The sequence below is a fragment of the Olea europaea genome, chromosome 12, assembly GCF_002742605.1.
Source record: "Olea europaea var. sylvestris chromosome 12, O_europaea_v1, whole genome shotgun sequence".
NCBI classification, from domain to species: domain Eukaryota; kingdom Viridiplantae; phylum Streptophyta; class Magnoliopsida; order Lamiales; family Oleaceae; genus Olea; species Olea europaea.
The window spans coordinates 23,236,838-23,263,182 of NC_036248.1; the positions used below are offsets into that span (position 1 = coordinate 23,236,838).

The 26,345-nt window shown below is 34.4% G+C and overlaps 3 protein-coding genes across 3 annotated transcripts; all 3 read left to right on the top strand.

Annotated features, from left to right (window-relative positions):
• The first annotated feature begins 6,838 nt into the window (after positions 1 to 6,838).
• On the top strand, positions 6,839 to 7,738 carry LOC111406803 (probable inactive receptor kinase At4g23740). Its single transcript, XM_023036175.1, has one exon. The coding sequence runs from the start codon at positions 7,133 to 7,135 to the stop codon at positions 7,736 to 7,738; it is 606 nt and encodes a 201-aa protein (XP_022891943.1). The 5' UTR covers positions 6,839 to 7,132.
• Positions 7,739 to 10,834: 3,096 nt separating this feature from the next.
• Positions 10,835 to 13,002, top strand: LOC111406804 (probable inactive receptor kinase At4g23740). The gene is made up of 3 exons (XM_023036176.1): positions 10,835 to 10,910; positions 11,005 to 11,883; positions 12,372 to 13,002. Exons 1-3 carry the CDS (start codon positions 10,835 to 10,837, stop codon positions 12,950 to 12,952), a joined length of 1,536 nt encoding a protein of 511 aa, XP_022891944.1. The 3' UTR covers positions 12,953 to 13,002.
• Positions 13,003 to 22,520: 9,518 nt separating this feature from the next.
• LOC111406125 (probable LRR receptor-like serine/threonine-protein kinase At1g51880) lies at positions 22,521 to 25,652 on the top strand. The gene is made up of 5 exons (XM_023035343.1): positions 22,521 to 22,886; positions 22,970 to 23,045; positions 23,152 to 23,331; positions 23,799 to 24,710; positions 25,033 to 25,652. Exons 1-5 carry the CDS (start codon positions 22,629 to 22,631, stop codon positions 25,611 to 25,613), a joined length of 2,007 nt encoding a protein of 668 aa, XP_022891111.1. The 5' UTR covers positions 22,521 to 22,628; the 3' UTR covers positions 25,614 to 25,652.
• Positions 25,653 to 26,345: the final 693 nt, after the last annotated feature.

Consider the following 26,345-nt stretch of genomic DNA (forward strand, 5'->3'; position numbering starts at 1 on the left):
CATTCAAGTATTAAAAAATTTGAAAATTTGAAAAATGTAAAAAAGGGAAAGTGTTTTTTCTATTTATTCTATTTTATTTTTAATTTTTTACTACAGCATGATACATGATATACTTGAACTTGTGTATTGTGATTAAGTTTGGTTTTAATTGACGAACTGTAGCATATTTTTCATTGCTTGCTTAGGTTTTTGTGGAGTACTTAGTATAGATGTCTTCATGTACCATCTGCATTGCACACACTATAATACTGTGAGGGGGACTTGACCTCGTGTGTGAGATTTGTGATGGTAGTCACATATTGGTAAGGTGATCTTGAACATGAATTGACCTTATTATAATAGACCTAAGCTCAAGTATATTCCCTTGTAAGAAAAAGCTCAATATCTTACACTCTTCTTATGAGTTTATTTGCCTTGAGCAATTAAGTCTAAGAGGTTTCTCATAATCTGGTGCCTATGGTCAACTGACTTGGGTTAACCAGCCTAAAGTTCGCACAAAATTGACTTATTGACAGTGATGTTTAGCATGTTATTTATCACAAAATTAAGATTGGACTCCTGCTTACAAAGGATTGGTGACACTTTACATGCATAAATCACTTATACAATTTACTCCATATTATATTGAGCTAAGTATGTGGGAAAGTTTACTGATCATTATTTATGCTTGAGCAAACTATCAATCGCATCTTTGAGTTATTGTTTTTTTGGGTATTGTTTCCTTCACCATTTCTGACAAAAGAGAGAGAGAGAACTTCATTTTTGGAGGAGAGAAATATGCATTTTAAGGGAGAGAGAAATGAATTGAAGATGAGAGTTTACAGTAAGGGGGAGAGATGATAATATCTTTCATCCATGGCATTAGCATTCCATATCATAATGCATACCTGTTTGAGTTTTGATGTTTAGTGATATTAATGCTTCTGTTGGTGTTTTGATTAACATCAGTATTATCTCTCAATCTAGCTAGCATATTTGTTATTACGTGTTTCAATTGTTTTATTTATTATATCATGTGGTTTTACACTTGAGATTTGAGTTGTTGATTTCAGGAAACAAATTTAACAGAAAATGTAAGAAATGGACATTCAGTTTGAGCTTGGGTAGAATAGTTTTATTTTTACTTCCTTGACTTGTATTATATAGTTTTTCACAGAATGTCAAAGGGGGAGTTTGTCAGGATTTAATGTGTTGGCAATTCTTTAGACAAAAAGGACTTCAATTAAAGAGTTGAAAAAGTTAAGGAGTTGGTGGAAATATTGTATAGTTGAAGTAGGTGACCTAAGATTCGAGTTTGGAACAAAAGGAAAGAGCCATAGGATTTACGCTAACCTATCGCTCAACTAGTGCTTGAGGGGAAAAAACAAAAACTATGTCGCCCGCATGTCGCTGAACTATCACTCGAGCAACAAACCATCACCCGTTTGTTACTGAGCTCTCCTTCGAGCGACAGTATTGCATGTGAAACCCTAGTTTTCATTTTTCAAGAGTTTTATCTGGCCCATACTACCTATTACTTCCTACTATAAATACCAAGCCTTAAGACATTTTTTTTGTGTGATTGTTCATTATATTTCTCCTTTAACATCACTCAAAAATTCAAAAACACAATTAAACATTAAATTAATTCACTGATTCTTAATTTTATTCTACCATAACTTCGGGAAAAACATCAAATTCATGTAATGCAAAACACCCACTTCCTATATACATATAAGAAAGTACTTTCTCAATAGCTTTTAGAGATTGATGAAAATTGAGAGAGGTTGGACTACAAGCACAGAAAGAGAACAAGAATTGGCTGTTCTTGGTGATCAACAGAAGATAGAAAATTTCAGAAGATCGGGAGCAGGTGTGAGTGAAGTACGTTCCAGCGGATCTTGGAGATTGCAGGAATTAAATCAGCGAGTCTAGTGGAATTTTCTAGACTAGATTGTACTGTAAATTCATCATTGTCTAAAATGGAGGTTAATGGCTTGGTTCCGGAGTTTTTACCCAATTGGATTTTCTCCGTCAACAATATTGGTGTTCTTTATTACTTTCATATTTATTGTTTGTGGCATTTAAATCATAGGACAAATTGAACTTTTTGATTAACCATTTAAAAACAATTAAAAATGACTTGTTTCTTTTAATTGCATAATTCCACACGTAAGGTCAAACTTAATTAGTAATTAGAGCTTTTCAGGATGAAAGGTAGAGGTGCTTTTTTTATTAATATTGAAGTCATTAATTGAATTCCTATGTGATTTGATGGGTTCAATTGAACCTTGATTCTGATTCACACAGAGATATAGTGACTTGACTCGAACAGATATTAGAGATAAATCGATTAAAATAGTAAATTAGATCGTATACAACTTTAGGAATCAAATTAGAGAGACGAGATTATAGGGAATGATCACATTGAAATTGTAAGTCCTAACACTTTTCTTGCATAAGTAAAAACTCTAATTTTATCTTGTGTACATTTACTTGTTTTCGTATATTTGTAATTAGGATCATAATTAAAATGACTTTGTACTAGTTTTACTCGGATGAAAGTTTAAGATTAGTTTATTGTTAAACTAAAAGTTAGATAGATAGTATTCGTGGAAACAATAATTTGAATTCTCGGAATCACTTTATTACTTGATAATCAAAATTATTCACTTACAATAAGAATCACGCGACAAACATCCTCTGAAACAAAAACTTCAGGTTCGACACCAAATTGAACACCAATTGGTGGGGGTTCAGATTGGATCTTCACCTACTTCTCTTTCTTCTTTTTAATCACATTCTCCAATAAAATAATATACACATAAATTCAAAATATTTTTTCTTTTTTAACCACAGATTTTTTAAAAAAATAAAAAAATCACTATTTCAAAATGCATTTTCTCGAAAAATACATTATAATGGACCCCAAACAGGGGCATACCTTTCTTTTCCTTGTTCTTGTTTTCATTTTTAACAGCATTGTAGTCTCTAGTACATATTCACTAGGAAATTATTGGTCAATTTGCTTAGTTGATTTAGTAGTTCACTTGAAATTGTTGTCCTACGTTGTTCATTTATAACTTGTTGGGTACGTTGAAGGAAAGTAAGCTATAATTTCATAGATTTTGTTCAGTCATTCTCGTGAATGTTACTGATTAATGACTGGTTCATAGTCAACGGCAAACATGACAAATTTGGAGGTGAGGAACTATTTATTTGGCTCATATATATTTGTGCCACGAACTTGAGAATAATTGGCACAATTACTTTAACTTTATTATGTCTCTTTCCCTTAATCATGTCGTGTCCAACTACAAATATACACCAAACGCGTCTCCAATTTTGACAAAAGTTGCTCGCTTTTGGTATCCTCTCGGAGTATAGTTTTGTTATTAGAAGTTTAAATTAATAACCTTCATTAGAAATAATTACTTCAAAATAGTATAGTGTTCTTTGACATAAAATGATATTTAAACTCAGATTGGTCTGGATAAAAAAAATAAAATTTTTAATAAATTTTAATAAAAATTGGTGAAAAGTTAATAAAAGTTTTAAATATCATAAAATGTGTAATAAAAAATAATTTTAAAAAGAAATAAATTTTAAGAAACAGGGTTAAGTGGAGACTCATAATTAACAATGGGAGTTGACATTACACCAAAAAGAAATATAAAGCAGTGTTCAATTTTCCACATTCGGCCACATTTTTTGACTCCTTTTATGTTAAAATATACAAAGTAATATGGACCATGCTGCTCTACAAGGCTGTAGAGCACTTCATTTCACATTTGGGGGGTGGGGTGGCATGGGGTGGGGTGGGTATTATTTTAACAATGGAGGACCCACAGAGATGAGAGAACGTGGGAGGAGGGCCTCTACAAGGCCTGTTAATTCAAGTAATATTACGTAGCTCTATATTACAACCCCAATTTAGGTGACGCTGATATAGCATTTAATTCCATATTTTATTTTACTTATCATTTAGTACCATTTAATTGGGGTTGCAACTATGATGAAATTAAATAGCATTACTTGTAACAACTTCACACGGAAACCCAATTGAAACTCAATTCTATTTGTCATCCTTTAATAAATTAAATTGTTTGCTACAGTAACATTTTCCACCACACATTACACAATAAAATATTTTACACACAAAACAATAAAGTTCTTTTAAATTTCAACCACACATTCTCCAAAAAATACTATTCAAAACTCTATATTTTCTCCCATAATGGAAGACAAATGGGCTCTTGACAAAATTCAATTGGATTCCAACTACAAGCCATTGCCTAAAACCCAACAGTTTTTACTCAATATAACATACAAAACATCCTCTCTCTCGCTGGTAATTCTTCTGTTCTACTCTTGTGTACTATATCAAAAGGAACAGTAGGAAATTATGTGAAAGTTCAATACGGCAGACGAGAGGGTGGGCATAGCGTGTGAGGACTGACCCAAAATCCTTTTTGGTTGTTTATAATTAATAAAAGAGGTCCACCCATCTTTTGCCTAACACCATGGTCTTGAATAAGTTATATATTGATGTTATCCTAATTGGTGTTTTACCAGCTACCAATGCATATTTATCAAAACAATCAATCCCTTCATTTTGTCAATAATTTTCAGCTACTAATCTAGCTTTAAAGGTATTAAGAGAACCATCTACATTATGTTTTCTCCTAAAAATTCAATTACATTCGATAGGTTTAGACTCGGGCGGTAAATTATTAAGCTTTCATGTTGTTTGACAAATTGAATCAATTTCATTATTCGTTGCATCTATGCAAAAGATACTATCACGAGAAGCCATAACTTCTTTATAGTTTTTTAATCAATTCTCACTTGTAGAACAAAAATTATTGTTTTAACAACATTCATCTCATTTTTTCCACTATGATCCTAATGTCTTTTCTTTTCGAATTCTTTTGCTTTTACAAGATTCACCAGATTCATCATCTTTAAGATATGCTTCCTCTTCTTCTACTAGAGTTAGAAATCTCTTTATGAATTTTTCTTAATTCATTATTGAAGATAGTGAATTTTCCACAAAAAATAAATAAATAAATAAATCCACGTTATTTGATTCAATTGTTACAATGGTTTCCAAATTCTGTAATCTTTAGGATTTGTTATTACTAGCATATCCAATAAAGACGCATTTGATGTCTTTTGGACCCGACTTGATCCTTTTAGGGTTTGTGTTCTTACAACAAGAAAGATATCCCCACTCTTTGAAGTATCCAATATTTGATTTTCTTACCTTCCACAATTCATAAGAAGAAGCTTTTGTAAGTTTTGAAGGAATTGTATTTAACACTCTACTTGCACTCAATAATGCTTTACCTCACAAGTTAAATGATAACTTAGAGTAAGTTTACATTGCATTTATCATCTCTACTAATATCCTAATTTTCTTTTTCATATAAACATTTTTGTTTGGATGTCTCAGTATAGAACATTGATATATTATACATTGATCTTCACAAATTTAATTAAAATCACTAGAAAAATAAAAGCATAAAAATGTACAGTTCTCTTTCCGATCTTGGGTTGGCAACATTGATGAGTCCCATCACACCACTAGTATTGCTAACGGTAGCAAATCGCTCACTAGAAGTAACAGACACAAGAAAGGTGTCCCAAGCATCTGACGTCTACAGTTATGGCATCCTCCTCTTCGAACTTCTCAGTGGGTCCATTATTTTGTATGTGAGAAATGGAATGTGGATCCGTTGTGCGAGAAATCTGACTGTGCCTTACGTGTGATCTACAGGCTGCACTCCATCTTTCTTACCAATGAGCCCTCTTTTGAAGTATTTGACTTCAAGCTCTTGAGGTATCCTAATATAGAGGAAGAAATGGTAGCAATGTTGCAAATAGGTACGAGTTATTTTATGAGAATGCTGGCACAGAGACCAAAAATGGTCGATGTAGTAAAAGTGGTTGAGGATATTAGAAGTGTCAATACGGGCAATAGGCCATCCAATGAAACAAAATCTTCAGGTTCGACACCAAATTTAACACCATCTGGGGCTTAGATTGGATCCTATTCAGTTTCACAAATTGATATTTGTTTATTGAAATTAGTTTATGTGATATAGTTTTCTTTTCCCTGATCTTGTTTTCTATTTAACAGCTTTATATTCTCTAGTATTTTAATTAGGAAATAGTTAACCAAATTGTTTAATTGATTTAGTAGTTTATCATGATCCTTTTTGTCACGTTCATACTTGAAATTTTTGTCCTACCTTGTTCATTTATATCCTGTAGGGTTATCTGAAGGAAAATAAATTAGAATTTTGTGCATTATACTTGGGAATATTATTGAATATGACCGTGTTCATAATCAATATTGGCGTACATGACAAATAAGATTTGGTTGACAGGTTTGATAATGCGAGGATGAGGAACTATTTATTCAGCTCATAGTTTATTTGTGCTTCTATCTCGAGAATAGGTTTTCTTATAAGAAAATAATTACAGATTGTGATTTTAGATGAAAAAATCAATCCCACTGTGAATTATCCAGGCTCTTGTGCAATTAAATATGTTTTTGTTCAATGTTGTTACTGCAAGACCTATCAACTAATTTGTGCCTTTTCCTACATTTTACCAACGTTTTTGTTGAATTGTAAGGAAAAAATTCCAATCAGGGGTAGTTTTGTCTTCGAAGAAGGCAAGTGATGGTGCATTTTGAAAATTGACTATTTTACATAGGGATGTAGAATGCTGCAACGGGCAGATCTCTGCAAGAAATTTTCTATTCTAAAATCTCATGGAAAGTATCAAAAAGTGATCTTAATTGAGACCTTTTCTATTCTAAAATCATATGGGGGGTATCAAAACCTGATTTTGTTAAGGAGCTAACAGGGGCTAACTGGAGTACAAGAAAATGTTTGTCGTATTTCTACCGGTGAAAGTTGTACTATTTCATTGCTGAATAGTAAGTACCAGGAAGATTCGTCCATTTATCCACCATTTTCTGACGCCAATGCACGTATGAACCATCGGAATATAATTTCTTAAGAATGAACAAAAGGCCCAGCAACGTCAATATCAGTACTGAGGGAATATTGGGATACGCGGTAAGTATTCAGCAATTTTCATTTTGATTGAGCTACCAAGAGAATTTTTACGTTGAAGAGAGATGTCGAACATCTACGACAATTGGGAGAGATTGGTGGGAGCTGTGATCCGGAGAGAGGAACTATGGCAAATGTTTCACGATCGGAGCCCAAGTGTCAGCTCTATACCGTCTGATTTCAGTTTGGATTCTCAAGTCCTTGATGTGCCTTTTGATTTTGCAAGCCCTGGAGGTTCATCTCCGTATCATGAGCTACCTCCATCGGCAGTTGAAAATTTGCAAAAGAAAGAAACATCTGCTGAAAAGGAGGTTTCTAAGCTGGTATTTGTTCAGGGTTTTAGTTTTGCTTTCGACCTTGAAGACATGTTGAGGTCTACTTCTCAGTTTCTGGGGAAGGGAACATTTGGAAGTGCATATATGGCAGCTATGGATAATGGAATAACAGTTGTGCTAAAGACATTGAATGTGGTCAATATTTCAGAAAAGAAGTTCAGACAACAGATGGAGGTCATTGGAAATGTCCGGCACGAAAACGTGTGCACGTTGAAGGCTTACTATTTTTCCAAAGATGAAAAGCTCACAGTTTATGATCATTACAGTAATGGTAGTGTATCTGCAATGTTACATGGTATGTTTCATTTCTCGTTCCCACACCTTTTATACATATGAAGAAAAACACAAACCACATACAAGGTTTTGATCTTGAAGATCGCTTTAATTGTTGAAGTATTATATAGAGCACTAACTTTAAGCATCTAATTGACATGTTTAATATGTTGAATGGCTTTCTCGAATTCTTCTGCATTAAAATTGGCACGATCATTTTAAAGAAGTAAATTAAAGAATTCTTTTCTATGTAAATATTACAGAAATTAATGGGTATAAAAGCCAATTTATATCCCTAATCTAGGAAAGTTATATCTCTCAATATACAATTAACTTAATAACATCAATCTCCACGAGTAAATCTTGGGCCTTGAGTGGTAGTGGGAGAGATTTTCACTTGATCTAGAATATTTTCACTCTGAAATGTGTTCATGTAGACATTCACCACTCATATTCAAATTATCATCATTTATAAAATCCAATTTGTCCAAGGAACAATTCAGAGTCTGCAATTCATTTTAATTATTTCGATTCTCTCCCTGAAGTGAAGACTTGGAATAATACATTTCATTTTCATGAAATACCACATCAAGAGTAACTTATAGTTTGTAAGAAGGGGGATGATAACACCGATAGTCTCTTTGATGTGATGCATAGCCAACAAAGACACAGCGAAGAGCTCTAGGTTCCAACTTAGTTCTCAAAGGTTTATGAAGATGCACAAAAGCCACACAACCAAATATTCGAGGGGGTAGATTCGGGATAGTTGGAGCACTTATAGTCTGATGAAGAACATTAAAAGGTGTCTAAAATTGTAAGGAGCTAGAAGGAACAGGATTGATCAGATAAGCAGCACTAGTGATTGCCTCGCCCCAAACTAGTGGCCATGTGGGCTTCGAACAAGGAAGCACGAAGAACTTCAAGGAGGTCACGATTTTTCCACTTTGCAACCCCATTTTGTTGAGGTGAGTAAGGACTAGTGGTCGGGGAACTATTCCATGTATCTATAAATACTGTTTCAAATCTTGATTAACAAATTCTTCACCATCATCGGTACGAAGACCTGTATTCGAGATTGATACGAGTGGCTGTCATTTTGTGAAATTTTTGAAATAGTTAACTAACTTCATGTTTGAATTTCATCAAACAAACCCAAGTCACACAAGTGTGATCATCAATAAATGAAACAAACCAATGTGCACCACTTAATGAAGGATTATTGGCCACGCCCTATACATCCGTGTGGATTACCATAAATGGTAGGGGACTCTTATTCGTACTTATTGGAAATGACACACGATGACTTTTTGCCAGTTCACAAATATCACAATTGAAATCCGAAGTATTAAATTGAGAAAATAACTTTGGAAATAATTTTTTTAAATATCCAAAAGATGCATGACCTAGGCGCCTATGTCACAAACAAATATCTAAGGTCTTGTCAGAGTGATCCACTGTGAAAACTTGAGCCAACTGATTGGAGCTAGCCAGTGATAGATCAAGATAATAGAACTTCCTCTTCCTAGTACCATAATCAATAGTCTCCTGAGAGTTGATGTCCTTCAAAACACAGCGATTAGACCAAAAAATTACAACACAATGTATAGCACAAGTTATTTGAGCAATAGACAACAAGTTATGGTTGAGGGAAGGAACGACAAGAACTGAATCCAAATTCAATTTGTTTGAAAGATTAAGTGAGCCTTCTCCAATCACTGGAGATGAATTACCATTGGCAGTAGATACTACAGGATGTATTGATTGTTTTATAGAGTAAATATTGTGAGTGTCAATAGTCATGTGATCAGTTGCACCAGAATCAATTATCCATGAATTATTACTTACTAGGTGCAGAAGTATGAAGGACCTTACCAATATTACCTGAAGTAGCAATTAGAGAGGAAGCTTTCTCAGGAGAGGTGTTTACAGGTTCAGCTCTGGCGATAGAGGCCTGACGGTTGGTTAGTGAATTTCACTTGCATGGTGCCTTTGTAGGATCCCACCAATCTAGGTATCCGATCAATTTGTAACATTGGGGTTTAGAATGGCTGGTGTAACCATAGTGAGTACAATGTCTATCTGATTTAGCAGCACCAATTTCATAATTGCTTTTCTGGGATCGAATAGATTAGTAACAAGGTTCAATGAGCTAGAATTCAATTTTAGGTGAGACTGTTGTTGTTGGGGCTTGTGTCGACGAGCCAACATGGCTGAGGACTCCTGAGAATTAGAATCTCCATTGATGGTTGTACGGCGAACAGCATCATGATGGACGTATCCATAGGTAGCTTCAAGATCCATGACTGGGTCCTTTCTCAATATCTCACCACGGATTTGTTCAAAGTCTGCATCGAGCCCATTAAGGAAGATGTGTACACATAATCGTTTAATAGATTTTTTATAGGCAATAACATCATCAGGATCGTTCATAATAATTTTATCACGGTAATCTAGTTCTTGAAAAATTTCTACGAGCTTACCGTAATAGATGGAGAGGGAACATCCACCCTGTTTGGTAGAAAAGACTTGTTGATTCAGTGTAAAGATTTGTGATTCATCCGACCCATCATAGAATGCTTTGGCAAGAGCAGTCAAGATTTCACGGTCAGTTCGTAGTCTAATATAGTATTTCATAAACTCTGGCGACACAGAGGTCAGTAGCCAGCCTTTAATTTTTTGATTTTCGGCATACCACTTCGCATAAGAAGTGTTGGTCTCCTTCGTGGGGCTAGTTTTGCTCACAATATATTCCAGCTTTTCATGGCTTGCAATCTGCATCTCAAAGATCTGGGACCAAACATCATAGTTGGTTTCGGTAAGAGTAATTCCAGCATGGAAGCCAGAAGATTCAGATTGGACATGAATGGCATAGAGGCTTCGTTTTATTAGAAGTTTCGGCTGGCATAGTGACTTCGATTTTATCAGCAGCCATAAAAATAATTTCAGACAGTTTATGTAGCGTGGTTTGGATGTAAAGGAAGGCTCTGATACCAAGAAGTAAATTAGAGAAAATGTTTCTTTTCTATGTAAAATATTACAGAAACTAATGGGGATAAATAGCCAATGTATATCCCTAATCTAGGAAAGTTATATTTCTTAACATACAATTAACTTAATTAATAATTACATCAATCTTCACGAGTAAATCTTGGGCCCTGAATGGTAGTGGGAGAGAACCATGGGATTACGGTATTACACCAGCTTGAAGAAATCATGGAATTGCAACATTTAACACGTACTACATCCAAGCCTCAATCAATATATTGGTTTACAGTAAGGAAATATGGAAATTTTACTATACAATTGATTGCATTTTCTCATCTGACCAGGAAAAATAGGCGAGAATCGGGCTCCATTAGACTGGGAAACACGACTGAGAATTGCATTGGGTGCAGCAAGGGGTATTGCACACATTCACAAGCAAAGTAGTGGGAAGCTTGTCCATGGAAACGTAAAATCATCAAACATATTCCTTAATTCACAACAGTATGGCTGTGTGTCTGATCTTGGCTTGGCAAGCATGATTCAATTACCAGTCATGCGAACTACAGGGCACCATGCCCCAGAAGTCAAGAACACCCGAAATGTGTCTCAAGCATCTGACGTCTATAGCTTTGGAATCCTTGTGCTTGAACTTCTCACTCGAAAGTCCCCTTTACACGCCATAGGTGACAATGAGGTTCTCGATCTAGTCGAATTGGTTAATTCTCTCATTGGTAAGGAGCGAACTGCTGATGTGTTTGATGTGGAGATCTCAAGAAACCGTAACAGGAAACAAAGGGCAAAGATGTTGGAAATAGTGATGAGTTGTGTTGCAAAAAACCCAATGAAAAGACCTAAAATGGACCTAGTAGTGAAGATGATGGAAGACATTACTAGTAATCAACTACAACCAAAGCTTGTATTTTTTGAGAGTCATAATCCTGATTTTGGCCTTGAGGATATATTGCAGGCTTCTGCAGAGGTTCTTGGGAAGGGAACATTTGGGACTTCATACAAGGCAACACTAGATAATGGAATTACAATTGTGATAAAGATATTGAAGGGTGTCATTGTTACGAGAGAAGAATTTCAGAAACAAATGGAGGTCATTGGACGAAAGAGGAGCAAAAGTGTTGCTACATTAATGGCATACTACTACTGGCGTGATGAAAAGCTTATGGTGTATGATTATTATGGTGCGGGAAGTGTATCTTCCATGCTACATGGTAAGTAAACTATGTAATCTCATGACTGCTACATTAATTTTAAATCAGTTTTTCTTGTGGTACTCAGCTCTGTAAAGAGTAATTAGACATACTAATGACATATGGACAAGAGCTATATCACTCATTTGATTTCATTTATCACTAGATTACAAAAACTTTTTCTTTCAGTTACATTGTTATCCCGTTCACTTGTAATCTGGATTGAAATCTTAGGTATGGATTGCTATACTATGTCACTTGTAATATATACTTATTTGTATTCTTCAAGAAGGATAATGTTGGATGAATTCAGGGAACTCATTAGTTATTTTAACATTTAGTGGCTCCAGGTCAATTCTTTAAGGAATTAATCTGAAGCTCATTTTTGCATCTTGGCAACAGCTGTAGTTAAAAAACGCCATGCGATTCTAGCACACAATGTTAACTAGCTCTGTAGATAATAATTTTTGCAGGTGATTCTAATCTCAAGAATCTTATCGTCTTTGCAGGACAATTTGGCAAGAGTAAAATTTGTTTAGATTGGGAAACTCGATTAAGAATTGCAGTAGGGGCAGCAAGGGGTATTGCTCACATCCACACACAACTTGGCCAGAATCTTGTCCATGGAAATGTAAAAACCTCGAACATTTTTCTTACTGCTCAAGGATATGGCTGTGTTTCAGATGTCGGATTGGCAACATTAGTTAGTACAACCTCGGTGCTACATAGTCGTTCTTCAGGGTATCGCGCCCCAGAAGTCACAGACACTAAGAAATTGTCCCAAGCTTCTGATGTCTACAGCTTTGGAGTAGTGCTTCTCAAACTTCTTACTGGAAAGCCAACTATACTTTCTGAAGATAATGAAAAGGCCAATCAGCTAGTCATGTGGGTTGCTTCTATTGTTCGTGAGAAATGGAGTGCAGAATTGTTTGATATCGAGTTGTTTAAGTATCAAAATATCGGGGAAGCAATGATGAAGGTTTTGCAGATAGCGTTGGATTGCGTTAAAAGTGTTCCCGAGCATAGACCAAAAATGTTAGAGGTAGTAAGAATGCTGGAGGATATTGGTGGGACGTACTCGGGAGCCTAAGATTAGCTGAAAAAAGCTCATTGCCTAAACCTCTCCTAGCTTTGTTGATGGCAGAGTTGTCTTCTTTTGTGTTGCATTCTCTTTATGGAAATTAATTTCAAATGAATTTTTCCAGGTTGTTTTTTTTTTTTTTTTTTTAGTGAATAACTTTACAATGTCTGCAGTAAAGCATTTCACCTCTTGATTATATAAAGTTAATCTCCATCTTACTTTTCATAAACTTCGTTGTATCTTGAACTTAAGGACCGTGCTTGCAGTAGCAAGACTAACAGGTCCCTCAAGGCTCGGGTCCCCTCATGTGAGGGGATTGTACTTGTATAGTCCGAGCTAAACTGTACAAGTATCTTTACCCTTAAGTTAATTATTCCATCATTCGTGTAGTTTCTTTCGCTAACTATTAAAACAAATTGGCCTAGGTATACTTGTAACATGTTTGATTTAGCAATAGAATTTAGTTGACAATGCACTTCAATACTGAATAGTAAATAGAACAACAGACAACAGTTAAAATTTATCACGTATTAGACATGATAAGGAGGAATTGTATTGTTAATGTTTAGCAAGTGGGCTAAGTTTTGTACCTCAAAGTATCATAATAAATTAATCAAATTATAATAAGATTATAACAAGATAATAGAGTTGTCCTTACTTCTGATATAGAAAAGCGCGAAAATGACTTTTTTAAAGAAAGTATAGTTAAAATGAATGCCCGAAAATAGGGGCTCCCCCCCCCCCCCCCCCCCCCCCCCCCCCCCCCCCCCCCCCCCACAAACCCAATAATTAACTTTTAAAACGTAGAATAATATCGTGTTCAATTGGATTCCGTGTTCATGCTGAGCCAATGTACTTTAAAGTTTAAAGGGCAGATTTCACTTATAGGTCATCCAACTTGTACATTAGTTTATGTTGGTCATTGAATCTCAATTTGTTTCATTTTGGTTGTTCAATTTACATTTTGGTCTTAATTTCATGATTGCATCTAACCGTGATCAAACTTAGCCCATGTTTGGGCTCCATTTAAAAGAGATTTTGGGAGAAAATATATTTTGAAATAATAATTTTTTAGAAAATATGTGGTTAAAAAATAAGAAAAAGTTTTGAACTTACATGTAATATTATTTAGCCTTGTTCGATGGCCATTATTTTGAGAAAAATAAAGTTTTAAATAATGATTTTTTTTTTTTGGAGAATTTTTTAGTTAAAAAGTGGGAAAAATTTTGGGTTTCCGTATAATAGATTTTATTGTGTAAATATGTGATTGAAAATGAGTATAAGAATTAAAGAATTTTATTTTAAAGAGATACAAACAAGGACCTATATTATACACTACTTTGGGCGGAACATAGTCTAGTCAACAGTCTAGTTCATTTACTAATATATATGTGTGTGTATATTAATTTTGTCGAGGGTTTCTTCTTTTATATGTCATATCAAATACCATTGGACGAAAGGAGTTGTGTGATTGTCAACATAAAGAAGCATTAAAATTTTAATCATTTTAACAGCTCTAATCGTTTTAATTCTACAATGTTCACCAAAGTTTAAAAAGTTACTTTACTTAAAATAATTAATTTAGATCTTAAACATTAATTTAAAATAATGATTGTTAATATATGATAAATTCTAACATATTATATACTTAACAATGATCCATATATTGGCACATGCTAAAGATGTAAAACATTAAAACTATGCGTAATTATATTCATACCACATTTTTTGTTACTTGAACTACATTTTAATTGAAATAAATGTTCTTATATAGGCCTTTGAATATGGACATTTAGAATCTCTTTTGACTAATTATGGAATAATCTCGTATATATTTCGTTTGTTAGGAAAAACCGAATGATTGAATGTGAAATTAGAAGAAAGGAACGAAAATCAGCCAAAATGATTATTTTCAAAGTTTGTGGATCAAATTGTAAATATTCAATAGTTGATTTGAACTACAAAACAATGATTGAAGAATACATAGGATCAGTTGGATGAGATTTGAAGTCAAGGGTGAAAATTACATGAAAAAATGACCAAAAAATACCATGCGTGCTCATTGTGTAACATCCTTGCGCAAACAAGACTTGATTTTTAGCATCTCAAGAGTAATTTCTTTCTACCATGTGTGGGCAAAGCATATAGCCATGCACATGCACAGCCATATGGTAGCCGATTCCTTCTTTAATACAAACTCTTGTGGAAACCAATTTTGGGGCATTTCTTGACCTAATTTTGTTACCTATAGATAAAAAAACAAGGGCTAACATTCAAAGGATCTCTATCTAGCCTCTCTTAACTCATCATATCACACAATTTATCAAGAAGCAAAGGTGAAATTCCCCGTATTTTAGAGAGAAGACCACGTTTGTCGCAGCTACCGACTAGCCTAAACATGTGCCTAACCCTGAATCTAAGAATAGGGGATTTGTAGGACAGATGCCTACTAAACAGCGTGGGACTTACCAACCTAGGAATAAAAATCAACGATCACATAACTTTGGTCCTTGATTTATCCATACATGTTTTTATTATGGAGAGTTAGGGAACATAAGACCTAGGTGTCATAAATTCCTAAACTTAAATAGAAACAGAAACTTCAATGGAAATAAGAATTAGGAGTTTGGTGGTCAGATGGGCTTCCTTACTAATCAGGTAAGTCGATTGATCAAGTTAATGACGCAGATGATTGAGAATATTCCTATCACTGGGCAGGTTTGGGTGAAGAAAAGCGATCTAAAATCACGATACTCTTAAAGGTAAAAGTGTTTATATACCTAACTGATTAGGTATTTTTTATGCATGCTTGTACTTAATCTTTATGAGTCATTGATGCATGTATCACATTTGTTTATTTGCTTTCAAAGTAGAAGTTTTATGCATATGCATCTTCATCATGTTTTCATTGGCACATGCACTTTTTTTTTTTTTTTTGGGTGTGTGTGTGTGTGATTGGCACATTCTAGTATTAAAAAAATTAAAAATTTGAAAAATGTAAAAAAGGGGAAGTGAATTTTTTTTATTTTTTTATTGCAGCATGATGTATGATATACTTGAACTTGTGTATTGTGACTAAATATGGTTTTAATTGATAAACTGTAGCATATTTTTCATTGCCTGCTTAGGTTTTTATCGAGTACTTAGTATATGTGTCTTCATGTACCATCTGCATTGCACACACTATGATATTGTGAGTGAGACTTGACCTCGTGTGTGAGATTTGTGATGGTAGTCACATATTGCTAAGGTGATCTTAAACATGAATTGACCTTATTATAGTATACCTAAACTCAAGTATATTCCCTTGTAAGAAAATGCTCAATTTCTTATACTCTTTTTTCGGAGTCTATTTGACTTGAACAATTAAGTCTAAGAGGTTTCTCATAACCTAGTGTCTATGGTCAACTGACTTGGGTTGACCATCCTAAAGCTCGCACAAAATTGACTTATTGACAGTGATGTTTAGCATGTTATTTATCACAAAATTAAGATTGGAGTCCTGCTTACAAAGGATTAGTAACACTTTACACAGATGAGTCATTTATACAATTTACTCCATATTATCTTGAACTAAGTATGTGGAAAAATTTACTAATCATTATTTATGCTTGTGCAAGCTATCAACTGCATCTTTAAGTTACTATATTTTTTTGGTATTGTTTCCTTCGCCATTTGTGACAAAAGGGGGAGAGAGAACTGCATTTTTGGAAGAGAGAAATATGTATTTTAAGGGAGAGAGAAATGAATTGAAGATGAGAGTCTGCAGTAAGAGGGAGAGATGATATCTTTCATCCATGGCATTAGCATTCCATTTCATAATGCATAGTTGTTTGAGTTTTGATGTTTAGTGATAATAATCTTTCTGTTGGTGTTTTGATTAATATCAGTATTATGTCTCAATCTAGCTAGCATATTTATTATTACGTGTTTCAATTGTTTTATTTCTTGTATCATGAGCTTTTACACTTGAAATTTGAGTTGTTGATTTTAGGAAACAAATTTAACAAGGAATGTAAGAAACAGGCATTCAGTTTGAGCTTGGGTAGAATAGTTTTATTTTTACTTTCTTGACTTGCATTATGTAATTTTTTCACAAAATGCCAAAGGGGGAGTTTGTTAGGATTTAATGTGTTGGAAATTCTTTAGACAAAAAGGACTTAAATTAAAGAGTTGTAAAAGTCAAGGAGTTGGTGGAAATATTGTATAGTTGAAGTAGGTGACCTAAGATTCGAGTTTGGAGCAAGAGGAAAGAGCTATCAGATTTACACTAGCCTATCGCTAAACTAGTGCTCGAGCGGCAAAAACAAAAATTCTGTTGCCCGCATGTTGCTGAACTATCACTCGAGCAACAAACCATCACCCATCTATCACTGAGCTCTCGCTCGAGGTTGTTTGATTAACCATTTAGAAACAATTAAATCATAGGATAAATTGAACTGTTTGATTAACCATTTAGAAATAATTAAAAAGTGACTTGTTTCTTTTAATTGCATGATTCCACACATAAGGTCAAACTTATTTAGTAATTAGCTTTTCAGGATGAAAGTAGAGGTGCATTTTTATTAATATTGAAGTCATTAATTGAATTACTATGTGATTTGATGTGTTTAATTGAAACTTGATTCTGATTCACATAGAGATATAGTGACTTTACTCAAACAAATATGATTAATTTGAACTCGGAGAGATAAATCGATTAAAATAGTAAATTAGATCGTATACAACTTTAGGAATCAAATTAGGGAGGCGAGATTATAGGGAATGATCACATTGAAATAGTGAGTCCCAACACTTTTCCTACATAAGTAAAAACTCTAATTTTATCTTGTGTACATTTACTTGTCTTTGTATATTTGTAATTAGGATCATAATTAAAATGACTTTGTACTAGTTTTACTTGGATAAAAGTTTAAGAGTAGTTTATTGTTAAACTAAAAGTTAGATAGATAATATTCGTGGAAACAATAATTTGAATTCTCAAAACCACTTCATTACTTGATAATCAAAATTCTTCACATACAATAAGAATTACGCAACAATCATCCTCCGAAACAAAAGCTTCAGGTTTGACACCAAATTGAACACCGTCTAGGGAGAGCTCAGATTGTATCTTCATCTAGTTCTATCTTCCATTTTTAATCACACATTCTCCAATAAAATAATATACACATAAACTCAAAACATTTTTTTTTCTATTTTAACCACATATTCTTAATTTTTTCTTTTTTTAAAAAATCACTATTTTAAAATACATTTTCTCCAAAAATACATTATAATGGAGCCCAAACAGGGGCATTCCTTTCTTTTCCCTGATCTTGTTCTCATTTTTAACATCGTTGTAGTCTCTAGTACATATTCACTACGAAATTATTGGTCAAATTGTTTAGTTGATTTAGTAGTTCACTTGAAATTGTTGCCCTACGTTGTTCATTTATAACTTGTTGGGTACGTTGAAGGAAAGTAAGTTATAATTTCATAGATTTTGTTCAGTCATTCTGATGAATGTTACTGATTAATGACTGGTTCATAGTCAACGGCAAACATGACAAATTTGGAGGTGAGGAACTATTTATTTCGCTCATATATATTTGTGCCTCGAACTTGAGAATAATTGGCACAATTACTTTAACTTTATTATGTCTCTTTCCCTTAATCATGTCGTGTCCAACTGCAAATATACACCAAACGCGTCTCCAATTTTGGCAACAGTCACTCGCTATTGGTATCCTCTCGGAGTATAGTTTTTGTTATTAGAAGTTTAAATTAATAACCTTCATTAGAAATAATTACTTCAAAATAATATAGTGTTCTTTGACATAAAATGATAAAATAATAAAATTTTTAATAAACTTTAATAAAAATTGTTGAAAATTTAATAAAAGTTGTAAATCATATAAATATGTGATGAAAAATAATTTTAGAAAGAGATAATTTTTGAGAAACAGGGTTAAGTGGAGACTTATAATTTACAGTGGGAGTTGACATTACACCAAAAGAACTATAAAGCAGTGTTCAATTTTCCACATTCGGCCGTATTTTTTTGACTCCTTTTATGTTAAAATATACAAAGTAATATGGACCGTGTTGCTCTACCAGGCTGTAGAGCACTTCATTTCACATTGGGGGTGGGGTGACGTGTGTATTTTTTTAACAATGGAGGACCCATAGAGATGAAAGAATGTGAGAGGAGGGCCTCTACCAAACCTGTTAATTCAAATAATATTATGTAGCCCCAGATTGCAAACCCAATTTAGGTGAAGCTGATATAGCATTTCATTTCATATTTTATTTTACTTATCATTTAGTACCATTTAATCGGGGTTGCAACTACGATGAAATTAAATAGCATTACTTGTAACAACTTCACACGGAAACCCAATTGAAACTCAATCTCTATTTGTCATCCTTTAACAAATTAAATTATTTGTCACAATAACATTCTCTACCACACATTCATACAATAAAATATTTTACACACAAGACAATAAAGTTCTTCTAAATTTCACTACACATTCTCCAAAAAAATACTATTCAAAACTCTATATTTTCTCTCGTAATGGGAGAAAGATGGGCTCTTGACAAAATTCAATTGGATTCCAACTATAAGCCATTGCTGAAAACCCAATTTGATAATGATACTTAGGGCCAGTTTTTACTCAATATAACATACAAAACCTCCTCTCTCTCTCTCTCTCTCTCTCTCTCTCTCTCTCTCTCTCTCTCTTTTTTTNTCTCTCTCTCTCTCTCTCTCTCTCTCTCTCTCTCTCTCTCTCTCTCTCTCTAGTAATTCTTCTGTTCTACTCTTGTGTATTGTATCAAAAGGAACGGTAGGAAATTATGTGAAAGTTCAATACGACGGACGGGAGGGTGGGCATAGCGTGGGAGGACTGACCCAAAATCCTTTTTGAATATTTATAATTAATAAAAGAGGTCCACCCGTCTTTTACCTAACACCATGATCTTGAATAAGTTATATATTGATGTTATCCTAATTGATGTTTTTCTAGCTACCAATGCATATTTATCAAAACAATCAATCCCTTAATTTTGTCGATAATTTTTAGCTACTAATTTAGCTTTAAAGGTATTAAGAGAACTATCTACATTATGTTTTTTTTTCCTAAAAATCCATTTACATTCAATAGGTTTAGACTCCAGTGGTAAATTGATAAGTTTTCATGTTGTTTGACATATTAATCAATTTCATCATTCATTGCATCTTTCCAAAAGATACCATCACAAAAAGCCATAACTTCTTTATAGTTCTTGAATCAATTCTCGCTTGTAGAACAAAAAGTATTGTTTTAACAACATTCTTCTCATTTTTCCCACTACGATCCCGATGTCTTTTCTTTTTGAATTCTTTTGCTTTTTCGAGATTTACCAGATTTATCAACATCTTTAAGATATGCTTCCTCTTGTGTTCTACTAGAGTTAGAAATCTCTTTATGAGTTTTTCTTAATTTGTTATTGAAGATAGTGAATTTTCAAAAAAATAAAAATCCACATCATTTGATTCGATTGTTACATTGGTTTCCAAATTCTGTAATCTGTGGGACTTGTTATTACAAGCATATCCAACAAAGGAGCATTTGATGTCTCTTGGACCCGACTTGATCCTTTTAGGGTTTGTGTTCTTACAATAAGCAAGATTTCCCCACACATTGAAGTATCCAATATTTGGTTTTCTTCTCTTCCACAATTCATAAGAAGAAACTTTTGTAGATTTTGAAGGAATTCTATTTAACACTCTACTTGCACTCAATAATGCTTTACCTCACAAGTTAAATGGTAACTTAGAGAGTAAATTAACATTGCATTTATCATTTCTACTCATGTCCTACTTTTTCTTTCGTGTAAACTATTTTGTTTGGTGTCTTAGATAAAGAACATTGATATATTAAACATTGATATTCACAAAATGAATTAAAATCACTAGAAAAATAAAGCATCAAATGTACGTATCCCTGAACTAACAAAAAATAATGTTCTCTTTCCGATCTTGGGTTGGCAACATTGATGAGTCCCATCACACCACTAGAATTGCTAACGGTAGCAAATCGCTCGCTAGAAGTATCAGACACAAGAAAGGTGTCCCAAGCATCAGACGTCTACAGTTATGGCGTCCTCTTTGAACTTCTCACTAGAAAGTCACCTGTCCACGCCATGGGCAGTGACGAGGACGAGGTTATAAACTTGGTCCAGTGGGTTCATTCTTTTGAATGTGAGAAATGGACTGTGGATCCGTTGCATGAGAAATCCGACTGTGCCTCACATGTGCTCTACAGGCTGCACTCCATCTTTCTTACCAATTAGCCCTTTTATGAAGTATTTGACTTCAAGCTCTTGAGGTATCCTAATATAGAGGAAGAAATGGTAGCAATGCTGCAAATAGGTACGAGTTATTTTACGAGAATGCTGGAACAGAGACCAAAAATGATCGAGGTAGTAAAAATGGTTGAGGATATCAGAAGTGTCAATACGGGCAATAGCCATCATATGAAACAAAGTCTTCAGGTTCGACCCCAAATTTAACACCATATGGGGCTTAGATTGGATCCTATTCAGTTTCACAAATGGATATTTATTTATTGAAATTATTTTATGTGATATAGTTTTCTTTTCCCTGATCTTGTTTTCTATTTAACAGCTTTATATTCTCTAGTATTTTAATTAGGAAATAGTTGGCCAAATTGTTTAATTGATTTATTAGTTTATCATGATCTTTTTTGTCACATTCATATTTGAAAATGTTGTCCTATTTCGTTCATTTATATCCTCTTGGGTAATCTAACGAAATTAAGTTAGAATATTTGTATATTATAATGTTCGGTCAGTTTATATTTTTAATTACTTTGTATATTGTTGATCAATATTGGCGTACATGAAAATTACGGTTTGATAATGCGAGGATGAGGAACTATTTATTCAGCTCATAGTTTATTTGTGCTTCTAACTCAAGAATAGGTTTTTTTTGTAAGAACATAATTACTGATTACGATTTTGGATGAAAAAATCGGTCCTACTATGAATTATATGGGCTCTTGTGCAATTAAGTATGTTTTGTTGAATGTTGTCACTGCAAGACCTATCAATTAATTTGTGTCTTTTCCGACATTTGTAAGGATCCCATCCACCCCACGCACCCCAAAAAAATAATAATAATAATAATAATTCCAATCAGGGGTAGTTTTGTCTTTGAAGAAGGCAAGGGATGGTACATTTTGAAAATAAACTATTTTACCTTGGGATGTAGAATGCTGCAACGATAGATTCCCTGCAAGAAATTTTCTATTCTAAAATCTCATGGAAAGTATAAAAAATTGATTTTAATTGAGACCAAACTTAATTATCCATTCTAAAATCACATGGAGGGTATCAAAACCTGATTTTAATAGAGAGCTAACGGGCTAACGGACTAGATGAAAATGTCTATGTTACTTCTGCCGTGTGAAAGTTGCTATTTCATTGCTGAATAGTAATTACCTGGAAGATTCGTCCATTTATCCACCATTTTCTGACGCCAATGCGCGTATGAGCCATTGGAATATAATTTTTTAAGAATTAACGAAAGGCCCAGCAATGTCAATATCAGTACTGAGGGAATATTGGGATACGCGGTAAGTATTCAGCAATTTTTATTTTGATTGACCTACAAAGAGAATTTTTACGTTGAAGAGAGATGTCGAACGTCTACGACCACTGGGAGAGATTGGTGGGAGCTGTGATCCGGAGAGAGGAACTATGGCGAATGTTTCATGATCAGAGCCCAAGTGTCAGCTCTATACCATCTGATTGCAGTTTGGATTCTCAAGTCCTTGATGTGCCTTTTGATTTTTCAAGCCCTCGAAGTTCATCTTCGTATCAGCAGCTACCTCCATCCGCAGTTGAAAACTTGCAAAAGAAAGAAAAATCTGCCGAAAAGGAGGTTTCTAAGCTGGTATTTGTTCAGGGTTTTGAGCTTTTTCTTCTCTGATTATAAATTCTTCACATTTTGATGGCCTTTTTTATTTCTTGCTGCAGAAACTAGTCATAAAAGTAGAAGTACATGATGAGAAGGAGAAACGGAAGGCCATGAAAGCAGTTTCTCGCCTTGGAGGTCAGTATTAAATACGAGAAAAAGTTAAAATTTTGTCCATTATAGTGCCCATTCAATGTGTCAGTCGAATGATCTTAATCGTCTCTGCTAATTTGTTCTCATATAGGGATCGAATCTCTGGCTATAGACATGAAGGAGAAGAAATTAACAGTAGTTGGAGGTTTTGATCCAGTTCAAGTTGTGAGCAAATTGAGCAAATCATGGTACACAGAAATTCTAACGGTTGGTCCAGCAAAAGAACCTGAAAAGAAAAAAGAAGAAGGAAAGAAGGATGATGCCAATAAAGGTGATGATAAAAAGGAGGATGAAGAAAAACGAATTGCAGAATTTGTCAAGCTTTACATGAATTACAATCCTTATTTCATACACTACTACCATGTTCACAGTGCAGAGGAGGATCCAAATTCTTGTGTTATTAGTTGATTATGTAATGTGGAATTGCAGAGGAGGAGGAGGAGAGACGATAGAAGAATTTTATCGTTCAATTTTGATGAATTTATTGATTTTCAAGAACCCTATTCACATAAAAGATATAGTATTATAGAGAATGAATAAATCTTGGGTCTTTCAGAAAAATTTCTCTGTTATATATGGGAGAAACTTGACAAATCTTTTATTATTCTAAATTAAATAATGTATTCTTCGCAGTGGTGGCAACGAGCTGCCTCACAAGCCTCAATCAATATATTTGCTTACAGTAAAGAAATATGAAAATTTTACTATACAATTGATTGCATTTTCTCATCTAACCAGGAAAAAATGGCAAGAATCGGGCTCCATTAGACTGGGAAACGCGACTGAGAATTGCATTGGGTGCAGCAAAGGGTATAGCACACATTCACAAGCAAAGTAGTGGGAAGCTTGTCCATGGAAACATAAAATCATCAAACATTTTCCTTAATTCACAACAGTATGGCTGTGTGTCTGATCTTGGCTTGGCAAGCATGATTCAATTACCAGTCATGCGAACTGCTGGGCACCATGCCCCAGAAGTCAAGAACACCCGAAATGTGTCCCAAGCGTCTGACGTATATAGCTTTGGAATCCTTGTGCTTGAACTTCTCACTCGAAAGTCCCCTTTACACGCCATAGGTGACAATGAGGTTCTCGATCTAGTCAAATTGGTTAATTCTCTCAATGGTAAGGAGCGAACTGCTGATGTGTTTGATGTGGAGATCTCGAGAAACCGTAACAAGGAACAAAGGGTAAAGATGTTGGAAATAGCGATGAGTTGTGTTGCAAAAAACCCAAGTAAAAGACCTAAAATGGACCAAGTAGTGAAGATGATGGAGGTCATTTGGAAGATGATGGAGGACATTACTAAGTCATATGAAAGAAATCAACTACAACCGAAGCTTGTATTTAATGAGGGTCGTAATCTTGATTTTGGCCTTGAAGATTTGTTGCGGGCTTCTGCAGAGGTTCTCGGGAAGGGAACATTTGGGACTTCATATGAGGCAACATTAGATAATGGAATTACAATTGTGGTAAAGACATTGAAGGATGTTATCGTTACGAGTAAAGAATTTCAGCAACAAATGGAGGTCATTGGAAGAATGAAGAACGAAAGTGTTGCTACATTAATGGCATACTACTACTCGCGTGATTATAAGCTTGTGGTGTATGATTATTATGGTGCGGGGAGTGTATCTTCCATGCTACATGGTAAGTAAAATATCTTACTTCCCCTTGATACTATACTATGTCACTTGTAAAATGCTTATTTGTATTCTTCAAGATGGATAATGTTGGATGATATCAGGGAAATCAGTAGTTATTTTAACATGTGTGACTCCAAGTCAATTCTTTAAGGAATCAATCTGGAGCTCGTTTCGTATCTTCACAACAGTCGTAGTTAAAAAAACGTCATACGATTCTAGCACACAATGTTAACTATAAGCTCATTCCGTTGCAATACAATTGCAACCCTTTGTAGATAATAATTTTGCAGGTGATTCTAATCTTAAGAATTTTATCGTCTTTGCAGGACAATTTGGCAAGGGTAAAATTTCTTTAGATTGGGAAACTCGACTAAGAATTGCAGTAGGGGCAGCAAGGGGTATTGCTCACATCCACTCACAAGTTGGCCAGAATCTTGTACATGGAAATGTAAAAACCTCAAAATATTTTCTTACTGCTCAAGGATATGGCTGTGTTTCAGATGTCGGATTGGCAACATTAGTTAGTACAACCTCGGTGCTACATAGTCGTTCATCAGGGTATCGCGCCCCAGAAGTCGTGGATACCAAGAAATTGTCCCAAGCTTCTGATGTCTATAGCTTCGGCGTCGTGCTTCTCGAACTTCATACTGGAAAGCCAACTATACTTTATGAAGATAATGAAAAGGCCAGTCAGCTAGTGAGGTGGGTTGCTTCTGTTGTTCGTGAGGATTGGACTGCAGAAGTGTTCGATATCGAGTTGTTGAGGTATCAAAATATAGAGAAAGCAATGGTGGAGGTTTTGCAGATAGCGTTGTATTGTGTTGAAAGTGTTCCCAAGCATAGACCAAAAATGTCAGAGGTAGTGAGTATGTTAGAGGATATCAGCCGAAGAAACTCGGCAGCCTAGGATTAGCTGAAAAGAGCTCATTGCCTAAACCGTTACCAGCTTTGTNTTTGTTGATGGCAGAGTTGGATTTGTTGCACACTTTATGTAACATACTTTCAAATGTAAATTTTCCAGGTTTTCTTTTCTTTTCTTTTAGTGTCCATTTAATAGCAAAGGTGGAAAAGACAAATCAATTCTATGTAAGTTTAAAAAGAAAAAACAACCAAAACCATAGAAATTCGATTTCCACTCAATTGGTCAAGAACGTGAAGTGTTTGTACCTTGAAATTCGAACTCTATTTCACTTTCCTATCAAACAGTCAAAGTAGAAAACGAATTCTTCGATTGTAATATTTTTCAGGGAATTTAATGCTATCAAATGGATCCTTAGTGAATAACTTTCCAATGTCAACGGTAAAGCATTTCACCCCTTGATTATATAAAGTTAATCTCCATCTTACTTTTCACGAACTTCTTTGTATCTTTAAGTTAATTTACCCATCATTCTTGTTATTTCTATCGCTGACTATTAAAACAAGAATAATGCTTGTGGTACACAAAGGTGTCCAAAATGGACACCCGGAGCCTACCCATAGCATGGCCGAGGCGTCGGGTGTCCATTTTGGACACCTATTTGTACCCATAGCATAACCGTTAAAACAAATCGACCAAGGTATACTCGTAACACGTTGTTTGATTTAGCAATACAATTTAGTTGACAATGCACTTCAATGCTGAATAGTAAATAGGACA